A 16,667-nucleotide genomic window follows, 5' to 3' on the forward strand; every position below is an offset into this window, starting at 1 on the left:
CTTACATAACTAAACAAGTGCTTACCATATGGCATTCTTAGACATTTAACCCAGAGAAATGAAAACTTATGTTCATCCAGAAACCTGTACACAATTTTTTTTTGTAGCAGCTTTATTTATAGTAGCCCCAAGCTAGAATCAGTCGAAATGTCCTTTAGTGGCTGAATGGTTAACAAACTGTGGCACATCCATACCATGGAATACAACTTAATTATAAAGAAGAAGGAACTGTTGGGACACACAAATTGGATGAATCTCCAGAGAATATGCTGAGTGGAAAAAAAGGCCAATCTCAAAAAGTTTCATGCTTAAAATGTACAAAGTTATAGAATTGGGAAATAGATTAGTAGTTGCCAGGGGTTGTGGAGGGAGAGAAGTGGCTATGGCTCTAAAAGGGTAGCACAGGGCCTCCTTGTGATGGAGCCGTTCTGTATTTGGACTGCAGTGGTGGTCACCTGAATAAGGTGGAAGGAGTGTATCAATGTCAATTTTCTGGTTGTGATATTATACTACAGTTGTGCAAGGTGTTACCATTGGGGAAACTAGGTGAAGATATATGGGATCTCTCTGTGTTATTTCTTTCAAATGCATTTGAATCTGCAATTATTTCCAAATAAAAATGAAAAAAATTACAGAGAATGATGAAAGAAATATTAACCTATTTATACATTTTTTGTTATTCTATAATTGTTATCAGTAACTACTTAATCTAACTTCTTCCCCAAGTAACTGATCTATAATACAGATCCATCTCTGGCAACCCAGCCCATCCCTGTGGTTTCTACCACCTTTCTGGATACATTCCAAGTTCCATCAAGGCACTAGGCTTGGGGCATATCTACATCTCCAGCCTCAATTTACCACCTCTTGACTTGCATGTGACACCCCAGCAACACTGAACTGTTGAAAACCCTCTGCTCACTCCATGTTTACTCCAGGTTATTCTTCTTGCTATTCATTCTACTTGGAATGTCCTAACTTCTATCTAATTCTGACTTTCCTTCATGGTTCAATACAGGAGTCACCTCCTTCATGAAGCCTTCCTGACTTTTTTTTAAATCACTGCACTTGCTATACTATTTTAAAATTATAATCTTAACTCCTTGTCACTTGAATCACTGTGGTTTGGTGTTGCATTTAGCAAAAGCATCACAATATAAGTCTGACCTGCAGAAATAACTTTAAAACAATCTATATCATTATTGCCATCTCCAAGAAACTCCAAAGGCGTTTCCATTTGTAACACAGAGCCAGACTTTAAGAACCAAACCAAACAACTCTATCTTCCAGTGCCCTGCTCATTGGCTGTTCCTAATCTCTCCCTCTTTGCTCACCTCCTCCAAGACTACTCTCTCTACACTCAGCTTGGTGGCTTAAGTCTTTTCTGCTCTTTCTTGCCTCTGGATTTACTACTTTCTCTTCTACCAGCGGCTTTCAGCTCTTTCTGATGTAAGTGCTTCAATACTGTCATTTGCCAGCAAATCCTAGGTTATGAGGGTTACCATAATAAAATCCACAGACCAGGCAGCTTAAACAATAGCATTTTACTTCCTTGTAGTTCTGGAGGCTTGGAGTCCAAGATCAGATATCAGCAGGTTTGGTGTCTCCTGAAACCTCTCTCCTTGGTCCATCTTATCTTCACATGGTTTTTCTTCTGTGTGCATGCATCTCTGTGTTCCTTTTTTTTTTATTCGTTTATTTGAGGTGAGGGGCTGGGAAGAGCAGAGGGAGAGGGAGAGAGAGAATCTCAAGCTGACTTGCTGAGCACAGAGCCTGATGCAGGACTAGATCTCATGACCCAGAGATCATGATTTGAGCTGAAGCCAAGAGTCAGACACTTAACCAACTGAGCCACCCAGGTGCCCCCTCTGTGGTTCTTTTGTGTATGAACTTCCTCTTATAAAGACACCATTCAGATTGTATTGAGGTCCACACATATGATCCCTTTTAACCTTATACCTTTTTACAGACCCTATCATCAAATACAATCACATGTGGAGGAAGTTAGGGCTTTAACATATGAATTTTGAGGAAACGATTCAGTCCATCATACTGGGTAACCCCAGTCCACCCAAGGAAGGTGGGAGGATCTAAGCTAACAAAGAGGATATTCCTCCTATTGGCTGGACTGGGGCATGCGTGGCAATTAATGAAAATTTGGGAACTGCTCCATCTCTCTCCCTCCACAAAGTTAGGGAATATCTTTTTCTACTCAGTTTTATTTTTATTTATTTATTTTTTAAAAAATATTTTATTTATTTATTTGAGAGAGAGAACATGAGAGAAAGTGAGAGAGCACAAGTTGGGGGGAAAGGCAGAGGAGAAGGAGAAGACTCCCTGAGGGGCAGGGAGCTTAATGTGGGCCTTGATCCCAGGACTCCAGGATCATGACCTGAGTGGAAGGCAGATACTTAACCAACTGAGCCACCCAGGCACCTCTCTACTCAATTTTAAGTCAAAAATTTTAAATCTATAGATTTTGGTGTTTCAGTAGCCTGACAAGGGAACAGCCTTCCTGGCCTGTGCTCATTTCTGGTGAGATCATCCAAAACCAGGATGTGAAAATTATCAAGGGTGTGAAAATTAATAAAAGGATATCTCATTTAGAATGGAGTTGGAGGCCAGCAGGGGGTGCTCTCTGGCCCTACCACTTGTCAATAGCAGACCCAATAAGAACAACCTGATCTTGCAGTGAGTACTTCACTATCCCCCTGGAGGAGAGAGGCTTTCCTCCTCCCTCAGCAACAGCCCAGCCAGTGAGAGACAGTCCTAACTCAGCCAGTGGAAAGCCACTATATTTTAAATTACCAGTTTACCTCAATGGCTTTTTGTTTACAACAGCCCTTCCAGCTTCTTCCTTCCCTTTGTTCTGCAGGCTTGTCCTTGATAGCAATTCCCTGCCATTCCGAAATAAAACCACCTTTTGCTGGTAAAATAATTGGCAGTTTTATTTTTTAAAGGTAATAAGGGCATGTGGTAGGTAACTAATGCTGGATGTCAACAAGAAGAGCTGGAAGAGGGAGCCCTGTGGTGCCTCTGAGTGAGCAGCAGGACCTCTGGGTTGTCTTTTTCTAACTGGATGTAAGTGGCCATCCTTTCCTTGCCTTGGCACTTCTTTTTTTTTTAAGATTTTATTTATTTATTCATGAGAGACACACAGAGAAAGGCAGAGAGAGAGAGAGTGAGCGAGCCAGAGACATAGGCAGAGGAAGAAGCAGGCTACCTGTGGGGAGCCCGATGTGGGACTAGATCCCAGGACCCCAGGACCCAGAATCATGCCCGAAACCAAAGGCAGATGCTCAACCACTGAGCCACCCAGGCGTCCCCTCTTGGCACTTTTGCCGTTGAAGCACAGTTTGATTTGTATCCATAGAGCTACTTTACCAATAATTACACACACTGCTATATCTATATATATATATATGTAGTCACTGTACATCCCCTTTTCTGTTAAAATGGAAACTTTTCACAACAGAACTTTTAAAATAGGAATATAACACAGAGGGTTTTTATGTTTTTTTAAGTAGGCTCCCAATGTGGGGCTTGAACTCATGACCTGGATATCAAGACCTGACCTGAGATCAAGAGTTGGACACTTCACTAACTGAGTCATCCTGGCACCCCTGGTTTCTTTTTTAAACAGATTAGACAGGGCAGTTTTATAAGTCTGGTTACCTCATAGCTGGGAGTCTTATATTCTTTATACCAATTATACTGAAATGAAACTCAGCGTTCTGATACTTCATATACTTTTTAATGGTCTTGTCATGGTTGAAGCAAATACCACCAAGGCTAGAGTCATAAGCAAACATCTCCTTTCTGCTCAGCCTTTGATGGGTACATCCTGAAGGTCTCATCCTGAAGATACGGTGGAAGCGAGAGGCGGGAGCTACAGGGTGAGCCAGTCATGGTGGGGAAGAGGCAGGGCAGCACCCAGGGATGGATGCCCAGTCTGGTGGAGAAGTCCTAAGGTAAGTTTCAGGTGTTGTTCTGACCTTCCTCAGGGGGCTAATGGTCTTACCACACATGAGGGAGAGCTAATTCTAGCTGAAATCTGAGCCAGCTAAGTTTGATATGTGAGAAAATCACAATCCTTTCAAAGTGTGGTTCCTGGAGCAGCAGCAGCACCTGGGAATGAATTACAGATGCACATTCTCACTCCCCACCTGGACCTTTTGAATCAGAAATGCTGCAGACCTGGCCCAGCAACCCTCCGGAAGCTTCTGATGCACACTGGAGGTTGAGACCACTGCTCTGTTTCTGTCACCACCTATGCAGAGAGGATGCCAAACAGGCCCAAGTACTATTTAACTTTCTTAAACCAAATTGATGCAATAGACCTCTGGTCTCCAAGCCTGTTTGACAGGATTTGAATTTCTCGGGGGTCAGAGGAAAGGACTGATCTATATTTTTAACATCTATATTTTAGCATCCCAGGTAATTCTTTTTCTGAGGGAGGTTTGGAAGCCCTTAGTATATAACTGACGTCACTGTACTAATCTGATAGTCAGCTGCTGGGATGAAAGGCTTCCTGCAAGCTTAGCATTCAGGAAAGGGAAGAGAACTAACATTTACCGAACAAGGACTGTGGGCCAGCCACTGTTCCAGACATTTAGCATACATTACTTCCTATTGATGTTTATAACAACCCTATGAGGTAAAGCTGTGCTTAGAATATCTGAGTGTTTACCCTATGTTACTCAGTAAGAAGCAGGGCTGGGTTTCAACCCCAAGGTGGCTCCATTACCTCTAACACCCTTCTGTGTGTCCACCAGCGTGGCCAGCTCCACTTCTCTCTGATAATGTCAAAGGCTTGCAGGACCTTCTTTCTCTCTTCTTTTTTCCCTTTTAATGAAATAGAATCTTCTGTTCCACAAATAGTTATGGGGTCCCTACTGTGTTCAAGGTATTTTTGTTGTACACAAGCATATACAGTGTTTAAATGCAACTCAAGAAGCTCTCAGACAACAGAAGGTACTTGAAAGGCCATAAACTTGGTAGCTGGGAATGTAGGGTCAGGGTGACCTCGGGATTGAGTGCTAGTCCCTACCCCTTAGTAGCTGTGTGAAGTTGGCAGTTGGGTGTTATTTTTTTAACTTGAGTCTTAGTTTCTTCATTTGTGCAAAAAGGCTATAGCAATGCTTCTCTCAGAGTGGGCAAACCCTTGATAAAGGGCCTGGCACAGGTTGAGGGCCCAGTAAATGACTCAATCTGTTATTATCTTTAGTTTATTATTGTTGCCAGCTGTAGTAGATGCCCCAGTAATTACTTGATGCCCTAGTAAACTGGCTGCCACACTTCATAGAGTGTATTGATATTTGTATTTATAAAGTGACAATAGTTTGGTTAAATACTGCTAAATGTCAAGTTCCTGTAATCGTTCCCTAGCCCCCCCCAAACACCCCTACCTGCAGAACCCCAATCCTCCTCTTCCCAAACCCTTACTCTCCTTCCTCTTTTGGGAAAATTTTTTTGCTAAGGTACTGAGTACATTAGAGGAGATGTGAAAAATGAAAGAAAATTAGCCTGTTCTTACTCATGTGACCACTCCAGCCTGGTGGTACTCTTTGGACAGCTTTCCATTTATATGTTGCCTTACAAACATCTTTTCTCATATGTAATGCTTGGTATATGGTTCACATTGGTCTCCATTTAGTAAAGGTTGCTAAAGCCCCAGGGGACCAATGTGCATAATTGCAAAGATTTGAATGGCTTTTGATTAGAGGGGCAACTTAGACCCTCGGGAGGGATCTTGGTGGAGAAGGTTGTTGGTTACCTCTTCCCAGTGCAGCAATCCTTGCACTCACAGGCCTGGATAGTTCTAGAACAGCCTTATAGCAAAGGATAGTTATATGTTCCTGTGGGTCTTTTTTTTTGGCCAGGAAAACCAGGGACCATAAATATAATAATACAAGCCCATAGGTTTAGGGTCCCATGGAAGGTTTTAGAAGGAGAAAAAATGTAAGTGACAAAAGTAGACTTGGTCATCTATGGGTTCACTTAAGAAACAATAATGTAACACTAATGTACATTTCATAATTTTATATGAAAATTTTAAGCTGTATCTGTTCGTGTGAACTGTTAAGATAAACTGATATAAAAAGAAAAAAAAAAAACCACAGGTGACTCTTGCAGGTCTGCACAAATAGCCTAGCCTGGTCATCCATGTGAGCTCTGTTTCATTTCTTGCTGGCTTACACTACTATTTATTTCGAAGAGAAGATTGAAGGAGAAGGGACACAAAGTTAAGGCAGTAGTGGAGTATAAACAATTTGACAGTATTAATCAAAAGCCATAAAAATGTCCATACTCTACTATAAAATTTCAATTTGAGAGTTGACCTAAGAAGTTAATTTAGAATGTGGGAAAAAAAAGCCACATACACATATTTCATTGCTTTGTCATTGGTAGGGGTCAAAATTTGGAAGCAATCTTGATGCCCTGTAATAAGGATCAATGTTTAAATTTCTTTTTTTTTTTTTTTTTTTTAATGTTTAAATTTCTATTCAACAAAACATTGTGTACCTTTAAAAATAATGATTATGAAGATTATGTGGTAACATAGAAAATACTTAAAATGTCATGCCTTGAGGGAAATGAGCTGGAAATTGCACCACCCAAATGAAAAAGATGGAAAGGAAGCATATCAAATGATAGCAGCTGTGTTTGGGTAATGGCATGATGGTAGTTATTTTCTCTTTTTTGCTCATGATTATTTTAATCAGTTTCCAATTTTATAAATTGGAAAACCAATTAAAAATATCCAAATTAAAAAGCCAACATTTAAAGCCAGAAAGAATGAAGTAGGGGGACTTTAAAGTTGGCTGTTTTGCACAGAGCTTCATGAGGGATTTCACATGGGACAAAATGGCAAACAGTTATTGCAATTTGCAGGGGATATGCATTTATTCTGAGAGTTGTTGGGCTGGTTGGAAAGACAGTGTAATAATAGCAACAAAAACTAGACCCTCCCACCCCCAGCTGCCAGTAATTCAGGCTAGGGCTTCAAGAAGCAATTTCGGCCCATTCAAAGTGCAGCCCATCCCCGGAGACTACCTCCTGCGGACCATTGTGATGGTGATGGCGGGGATGTGGGCCGGCCTCCGCACCAGCTCCCAGAGGATCAGGCGTTTGATGGGAGGGCCTGGGCAGCTGTCTGGGCTTGGGGTTGCTGGTCATCAGAGGCAAGGCAGCATGTGCAATGTTGACCTGGAGGTGAACAGTCCCCTTTCTCAGACCCACTCCCCAGAGGCAACAGTCCCTCATTAGGCTACAGTTTCTAATCCAAACAACCATTAATCTTTCCCAGGGTTAAAAGGCCAGAAAAGCAAGTTTTGCTATTTTGATACTGTACTTGTCTGTATTTTACAAGAGCAGACTTCCCTCACTGACCAGTGGAAAATACCCTACAGCTGTGTCCACAGCTATGCAAAAATGCCAAGCCCAACATAGCCCTCCTGGTGCACAGAGAAGTGACAGGAGCACAAAACAGGCTGTTTATTGTGGCACTTGACAAAAATCATAAATGTGATGTACTTTAAACAAATTAATATTCTGGATCATAAGTTAGGGATGCATATATATTTTAAGTGAAAAAAATTCTACTAAATATGATAGTTTTGTGAAAATGCTGTTATACAAAGTTCTGAGTACTATTCTTTTGTTTTTTTTCTTGCCTTAGCAAGTAAATTAATCTGTATAAATGGAGCCATAACCCCTGAGAACTTTTTGGTCTTTTAAAGGTAATCAATAAAAAACAAAATTTGACTTAGAAAAATGCACTTAATTGTTATCTCAGAAACAGTGTTTACACTGTTGTTACAGAAATGGGCGGTATTTCTTATCTAACACTTTTAATAGCTGGTAAGAAACACATCTTTTCCATATTCTCAAGTTATAGGGACCAACATGATGGGTATTAAGATAAAAAACACGAAGCCTTCCTAAATCTGTTTCTTCATGCTTGACCTTTAAATCCTTCCTTTACAGAGTCATCATCAGTATGAATACCAAACACTCCTCCTGGTGAGTCACAGACATCTGCCTACTGGTAGTAAAGGCATCGAACATTTCAGAGAGATAGAGAATACATTTTTATGTCTCAAATTATTTTACATCGAATTTCCCAAACTCAAATCACACATTAAGGACTAAGTAATACATAAAATCGAGTCATAACATTATCAAAATGGAAGAGGCCTCAGTCAAATAGAGTAAAACTCAAGACTGACCAAGGGACTAGAGTGGAACCCATGGCCTTTGACCTCTAACGCTGTTCTAATGATGCTACATCACCTTGTTGAATATAAAACTTCTAGAACTTACCTGGGCTTTTTTGGGAAGGTGTGTTGATGGGGAGAACATATGTTTTTGCTGTGCCAAATGTATTTTAAGACATTAACAACTTTTACTAAAGTTTCCTGCAGGATCTCAGATTGGCAGAGAGTTAGCTGTACTCTGCCTCAATCCCACAGCTTCTGCTTTCAAGATCCATGATATTTTGAAACGCTGGAGGGAATTTTAGCTATTTATGGTCTGCAAGTTATAACTGAAATTCTTTTTTAAAATTTTTTAAAAATTAATTAATTAATTTATTTTACATAACTGAAATTCTATTGGTACTGTCCTATGCTTACCTTTTGGGCACTTGATATAAATAATTTGAATGTTCTATAGGAATTAAAACTATATCTTAATGATATCATTTCTAAGTCAAAAATATGCATATAATATATATAATAAAAAACATAAACCAAATTTTTAATACTGCCTATCTTCTGGATGGTACAATATGATTATTTTCTTTTGTGTTTATCTTTGTATTACCAGATTTTGGTACTGAGCATATTTTATGTTGATAGAGAAACCACTATAAACATTACTTCAATGTTATTTAAAAGATCTCAAGGAAGTAAAAGACCTTTATACAGATAAAGTAGGCCTGGGCAGGTTGAAGGCAAGCAATGTACTTCTCTTCCGTTTTTAAAACCCTGATGTAATTATATATACATTACTTATTTGATTAAAACTTTAATTCAGTTTAAAACATGGATAAATCCACAAGTACACTGAGATCCAGACTGCCAAAGCTTAAGCAGGCAAAAAACCTTAGTGTGGTAACCTTTATGAGGAGAAATGAGTGGTAGAAGTTTCTGCAGCTTGGGAATAACAGATGCAAATGATCATGCTACTTAGATTCTACTTGCAAGGCTGCAAGTCTATCAACAACAACACCGCTTACTTTTTGAATTCATTTATTCTGACCACAAAATACATTTTTCCAAGGAGGGAATTATCATGTAGATGTTAGTGTTTTTCTCAAAAGAATAATTTATTTACATGAGGATCAGTCTCTAATATTTTACCTCTTTGGATCTGTTTTAGTCTTTAAATATTAGTTACTAGTATTTTTATAAATTAAGATGAATTTGACCTAAAATAAACAAAATGATATTTTTTTCTGTTCTCTGGCCCTTTCATTTTATTTTAGTGGCCCTCTTAAAATTAGAAAGAATGTGCTTGTTGTAACACATCCAAACAATACGGACGTTTATAAAATAAAAAGAGAGGTATAAAATATAAAGTGATTATTTTCTCTTGATTCTCAATGCCCCAAATTCCATTTCTCCAGTGATAACTTTTAATATTGTTATGTATCCTTCTTTTCTCTCAATAAATAGACATATATTTATAATTTAAAAAGTAAAAATCAGACCATGCAAATATACAACTGTTCTGCTTTTTTCCAAGTTAGCAGTATATCATGGGTATATTTCCAATAGATTTATTTATTTATTTATTTATTAGATTTTATTTATTTGTTCAGAGAGACACACACAGAGACAGAGACACAGGCAGAGGGAGAAGCAGGCTCCATGCAGGGAGCCCAGCGCAGGACTTGATCCCTGGACTCCAGGACCACGCCCTGGGCCAAAGGCAGGCACAAAACCACTGAGCCACCCAGGAATCCCCCAATTTGTTTTTTTTTAATTAGAAAAAGTGTTACTAGAAACATCCTTGCCATATTTCTTGACACACTTGTGCTAGTATTTCTATAGGATAAATTTCTAGACTAGGGGTTACTGGGCATAGGATATGTGCATTTATGTTTTTGATAGATACTGAATTTTTGCCCATTTGATAAATAGAGCAGTGGCAATCTGTGGGGTTTGGTGCAGGAACACGGATCCCTAAAGTCTAGCCCAAGGTCTAACATAGTGGGCATTTTCCCAATTGTATAGAAGTAGCTTGACTTTGAACATCAGGGAATCTTCTGCAGGATAAATTTATATCACATCCAAACTGGTAACATGTAAGTTATATGTGAATGAAAAGACTAAGTTCTGGCTAGCTCGGCTTTTGTTGTCAGGACTATGATGGCCAGTGGAATTCTTTCAGTGAGAATGAAAATTAATACAGTTTCATTGAAGCTTCAAACAGAGCAGATAGATCCTCTTCTGACTGAGGGCGTGGTGCAAGCTTGGTCACCCTTTCCTGAAACAGTAAACAAAAGGATTTACCCAGGGCTCTAAAAAGCTAGTTTGTAAAAGCTACTAGGTTATGTAAATCAACTTGGCCATAAGAAACAATGACTTGATAATAATCATATCTTTAAAAATCATATTTCTTGTTTCCTTCATACCAGCTGATCCCCAACTCCGAAGTTCATCAAGTGACACCACTTTCCCACAAAGCTTTCAAGGTCCATTGGCCTTGCCTTATGTTCTGGAAATAGCCTTCTGCCTAAAGTACAGAACCAAACCCACCTTGGGCAAAACACCTTCAGTGATAACCAAACTACACTGGGCAGCAGCCTCTGCCAGGTGGGTTCTCTGTGCAGAGAGCACTGTCCCAGTGCCTGTGCCTGGGCACAGCATGTGCTGCCAAGGAAATTAGAACTGGGTTGTCCTTCACTTCAAGGACTGTATATTTTGCAATTTGGACCTAAAGTATATTCAGAAAGACTTCATTAGGTCATAAGTTGACTTCATAGTCAATTTTACAGCTATGGACTACACATGACTCCTTTTTCTTATTAACTAAGGTTTTAGTTCTACTTTCCCAAGTCAATTCAGTGACTTGCTTAATTTCTCCAACGTTATTGAGTGGAGTCAGCAAAGACAGAAAGCATATCCTATTGCTATTTATACCCCCCATCAGTGTCTCCTTAATCCCAGTGGGACAGGAGATTAAAAGATACTATAATGACTACCCTGTATCCAAATTTCTGGGCTTAAATAAGATCTATGCCAGAGTTTTGGTTCCATTTTCATAGGTCTCTCAGTTTGTTTTCTTATAAGTACTCATCTCCATGAGGGCAGGTCTGTGTTCACTCTTCCTGCCCAGGGCCTACTAGAGTGCTTGACACACAGTACATAGGTGCTCAACAGTTATTTGCTGAATTAATGAAAATGGTGTGTGTGGGGTGCGGTATTGGCATCTCAAAATTCATATACTCAAGACAGAACTCTGACTTCTCCTGCCTCTCATTTTTCTCATCTCAGCAATGACAGCCAGTCACTCAGGGAAAAGCCTAGGAGTCCTGTTGATTCCTTTTTCCTTCTCTACAAGTTTAATCCACCAATCAATGTGTCAGATCTACCTCAGAAGTAAATCCAAAATCTGACCACTTTATCACCTCCTGTTCCACCACAACCCGGCTGTCGTTCCAATTTTAGTATATGTGCTGCTGAAGCGAGCACTACACAACCCGGCTGTCATCCTGACTCCTGCCTCCAAAAGTCTGTTTCTACTTTTGCTCTACTCTCTCCCCCTAGAGGCCATTCTCCATACAGCAGCCAGAGTGATAACTTTTTCACCCCAGAATAAATTTATCTCATAACCTGCTTAATGCTCTCTGAGGACTTTCTACTGCAATGACAAGACCATGGCCACTGATGCCACTCTGTTCTGGCTCTGCTGCTCATCTCAGCTCTGACTCTTTTCCCATCAGTTCGTCTCACTTAAGCCCTACAGTCCCCTCTCTACCATGAAAATGCTCATCTTCACCCTATCTCAGAGCCTTTCCCCTTTGCCCAGAGGGCTTCTCCCAGGTCCTAATGTGGTGCCTTCACCTCTAGTCAAAACTTCTTGTGACCACCCTTGCTGGTCCCTCCCACACTGTTCCATGTGAAATCATGATTTCATCACCCAGGTTTTCCTTCACACCACTAAGCATCATCTAAAATGATTTCATTAGTATTTTATTTATATATTTGATTAGATGTCAATCATCTGTCTTCTCTCACTAGAATGTAAGCTCCATGAGGGAATGAAGAGACTTTATTTTCCTCCTCACGGCATCCCATTCAATGCATAGTATATAGTAAGACCTCAGTAAGTATTTGTAAGGTGAAAGAAAGAATGAAAATAGGAAGGGTGTATTTAAAAATTAACTCAGAATAGGCCTAAGTGTAAAGATTTAAATGTAAGAGCTAAAACCAAACTCTTAGAGAAAACAGAGGAAAATCTCATGATATTAGATTTGGCAATAATTTCTTGGATATGACACCAAAAGCACAGGCAATACAAAAAATGGGTGAATTGGGTTACATCAAAATTTAAAACTTTTATGCATCAAAGGACACTCTCAAGAGAGTTGAAAAGACAACTCAGGTAGAATGAGAAAAGTTTTTGCAAATTACAGATCTGATAAGGGATTAATAACTAGAATATATAATTACTACAACTCAACAGCAGGAAACCCCAAACAATCAACTTAAAAATAAGCAAAAGAGGGCACCTGGGTGGCTCAGTAGGTTAAGGGTCTGCCTTTGGCTCAGGTCATGATCCACAGTCCTAGGATCGAGCCCCATGCCAGCTCTCTGCTCAGCAGGGAGCCTGCTTCTCCCTATCCCTCTGCCTGCTGCTCTGCCTGCTTGTGCTGTCTGTCTGTCTGTCTCTCTCACTGTCAAGTAAATAAAATTTTAAGAAAAGTTAAGATAAAAAATAGGCAAAAGACTTGAATAGATATTTCTTAAATGAAGATATATAAATAGCCAGTAAGCACATGCAAAGATGTTCAATATCTTTAGTCATTAGCAAAATGCTATTCAAAACCACAATGAGTTCTCACTTCCCATCCATCAGGATAGCTATCAAAAAAAAAAAAAAAAAAAGGAAAATAATAAATCTTGATGAAGATGTGGAGAAATTGTAACCCTCGTGCATTGTTGGTGGGAATGTAAAATGATGCAGCCTCTATGGAAAACAGTTTGGCGGTTCTTCAAAAAGCTAAACAGAGAATTACCCTATGATCCTACAGTTTTATTCATTGGTATATAACTAAAGGAGGTGAAAACAGAGACTAAAACGTATTTGTACAGCAATGTTCACAGTGGCATTGTCTACAATAGCTAGAAGGTGGAAAAGCCCAACTGTCCATCTGTAGATGAATGGATGAGCAACAGATGGTATATCCATGCAATGGAATATTATTTCAGCCATAAAAAGGAATTAAATTCTGACACATTAAAGATTTATGGTAAGTGAAGACATTATGCAGACACAAAAGGACAAATATTGTAGAGTTCCACTTATATGAGGCACCTGAAATAGGCAAATTCATAGAAAGTAGAATAGAAGTTATTAGGGGCTGGGAAAGGGCAATTATTGTTGCCTACTAAACAGAGCTACAATTTGAAATTATTTAAAAGTTCTGGAAATGGATAGTAGTGCTGGTTGCACAACACTAAATGTACTCAGTGGCACTGAATTGTGCACTTAAAAATGGTTAAAATAATATATTTTATGTTAGGTATATTTTACCACGATTAAAAAGATAATTAAAAAACAAGGAAGGATGAATGGACAGATGGGAGAAGGATGGGGACATGCTGATGAGTATGGGTAAGACCAAAGTAAAATGTTATGCTGCAGCAGATCTTCGGAGACTCTAAACAAATTGTGAAAATCCACAGCAAGGCAGAGACCTGTTCATGGTGATGTACATATGTGTCGGTGGAAGGGTCAAGAACTGAAGTTTGGCGTTTGCTGTGGCCGATAATTACTCTCACACTATTCTGCCTATATAACAGGAGAGAATCTTATCTGATGGGTTCAGAGGCCCTTAAAACAGTCCTGTTCATCTTTGGCATAGTTCAGGAGTCTCAGAAGTACTTCAGGCCAAGCTGCTTTGAATTTCTCTTTCACATTTCTAATACCCCCTGATAGGTTAAATGAGGATAGGGACATAAAGTTTGTGATATATCCCCACTGATATCATCTATGCCATATAAAAGCTAAACTCTCAGACTTAAGATGTGTTCAGCAATGCACTATTATTTATAGACGTGTAAGACCGAAGGACAACTGATTAACATGGGCACTGAAATAAATCCTGACTACTACTTTTAGCACATTCATAAAATAACAACATTTTGGCTGGCCTGCCTGCCAGGGAGTGGAAGTGCTCATTTTGGTAGACAGCTCTCCTCAGAAATGAAATGTTTTGATTTGAAATGTAAATGTTTTTTTCCAGAGGTTTCAGAAACCCCGCTTGGAAGATTGATTTATTCTTGCCTGCTCGCCTTGCAGCCTGGCTATAGCGGTTGGAAGCCTCCGTACACAGGGCTGCTGTTTGCAGCCATCAGTATGGGATGTGGTGTTTGGTCAAGAATACTGGCCTGGTTGTTCTTTTCAGTGAAAACTGATCCTTCCTTGCTGAACATAAAAGAAGCTTTATCAAATGTCGACTACATAAATAATCTTTCTGGCAATATTCTTTGCTGCAACCAGTCTATCCCTCTCACTACCTTAAATCCTGTAGATACTAATAAGTGAAGATTAGCCTGCTGCATGTGTAAAATTCTGAAGTTGCCATAGCATTCCTGTAAAATGTTCCCTGCTGCCAAAAATACCAAACAAAAAACCCATAGTAGTTCTTCATCTGCAAAACAGACAGGCTGATTTCTAAGATTCCTCCTAAAGTCCTGTGAATCTGCCCTGTCTCCTGCCCTCTCCATATATAGGACACATTGACTCAATTACATAGACTCTAAAATGGAACTAGTGCTAGTTTATTAAAATTAACTATGTTTCTCTCAATCACAAACACATGATTTAAAAAGCAGCATTCATGTTGGGGCTGCCTTATGAGTACAACATGAGGAGATCCTGGCCTCCTACTTTACAGACATGACTTGTACTTGAAAGATTCAATTTACTTTGCATCTTTTTTTTTTTTTTAATTTTTATTTATTTATGATAGTCACAGAGAGAGAGAGGCAGAGACACAGGCAGAGGGAGAAGCAGGCTCCATGCACTGGGAGCCCGATGTGGGATTCGATCCCGGGTCTCCAGGATCGTGCCCTGGGCCAAAGGCAGGCGCTAAACCGCTGCGCCACCCAGGGATCCCTTACTTTGCATCTTTTATGAAACTAAAAAAAATAAAAAAAAAAAAAAAAAAAAAAAAAAAAAGGAAACTAAAAAAAATCAGTTTTGTCTAATTAAGGTCTTGCTATCTGTGACTTCTTAGTGTGATATATGCCCTGAGGCATTTAATATGATACCTAATTAACTTGCTATTTATTTATTTAAGATTTTATTTATTTATTCATGAGACACACACACACACACACACACACACACACACAGGCAGAGGGAGAAGCAGGCTCCATGCAGGGAGCCCGACGTGGGACCTGATCCCGGGTCTTCAGGACTGCATCCTGGGCTGAATGCGGCGCTAAACTGCTGAGCCACCTGGGCTGCCCTAACTTGCTATTTTAGTGGGTAGTCTCAAATGTTAGTATGGATCTGTTGCTATTTGGAACAGTTTCTGAAAGTAGAAGACTGAGCACAGTAGAATTTAAACAGTACACACTTGCCACTGTGTGCTGATGACTGGAAGATGCTTGCCACTAGTAATTAAATGGCCAAGAATATCACACAGTTTCATCTGAAAATCATGGATACCATCGCTGGAGGTTGACAAACACCCATTCCTGAACAAGTAGAGCTTTTCAGAATTCCTCTTGCAGGAGTGGCACTGTCACTGGAACCATGCTATAAGAGCCAACCACCATGTCAAAACTGTAGAGACCATTTGGTCTCTGGTATCACTGGACAGGCTTTCATGGCTTCTTGTCATTAGGTGAATCCTATTTAGTGTAAGGAAACTTCTGAAAAAGTTACTACCATTCAGCCATTAAGCTCACCTGCCCTGAAGACTTAGGAGAGATGGTACAGGTATGTGTTCCTTTAACATCTCTACTAGCCTGTGCTAGGTGCAGTAGAGGAAGGATGAACAAAACAGGTCCTGTACTCATGGAACTTATGGTCTAGTAGGTTTGGATAAAATAACTGTGTTGGTTGAATTTTTTTTGGCTATTTAGTCCCTTGGGCTTGTTGATTAGCATTAAGGGTTTATGAGTTATCCTAGCTACACTTTGAGATGTTTCTTTTTCTTATTCACTTATATTTGTAGATACGACTGAGGCTACTGGGCCTGAGTCTAAGTCAGGGAAATTGCTGGCCAATTGGTCATGTTTAGTTTGTACAGTGGGTAATCAGGGAATACAATACAAACATCCAGATTCCTTTTTTTTTTTTTTTTTTTTAAGTTGGAAGCTCTACCAATGTTGGGACCTGAACTTCTGCTTGGGAATAATAAATTGTAGCTGAAAAGACACTCACCCAATGAGATGAATTATGAGCTTTCCAGTTCATTA

The 16,667-nt window shown here is 39.6% G+C and overlaps 1 protein-coding gene across 9 annotated transcripts in view; it reads right to left on the bottom strand.

Annotated features, from left to right (window-relative positions):
- Positions 1-251: 251 nt before the first annotated feature.
- ADHFE1 (alcohol dehydrogenase iron containing 1) overlaps positions 252-16,667 on the bottom strand; it is a 42,843-nt gene continuing 26,427 nt past the window's right edge. For 3 of the 9 annotated variants that reach the window (XM_077876745.1, XM_077876750.1, XM_077876744.1), the window contains one exon: positions 6,991-7,209. In XM_077876745.1, coding sequence (XP_077732871.1) covers positions 7,006-7,209 — 204 coding nt within the window. In that variant the 3' untranslated portion in view covers positions 6,991-7,005. Of the gene's footprint in view, positions 1,713-6,990; positions 7,210-9,237; positions 10,495-16,667 lie in introns of those variants that run through there. The other 6 variants (XR_013367239.1, XM_077876749.1, XM_077876747.1 and 3 more) reach the window with 4 other exon arrangements.

The sequence above is a fragment of the Canis aureus genome, chromosome 28 (assembly GCF_053574225.1).
Source record: "Canis aureus isolate CA01 chromosome 28, VMU_Caureus_v.1.0, whole genome shotgun sequence".
Lineage (NCBI taxonomy): Eukaryota > Metazoa > Chordata > Mammalia > Carnivora > Canidae > Canis > Canis aureus.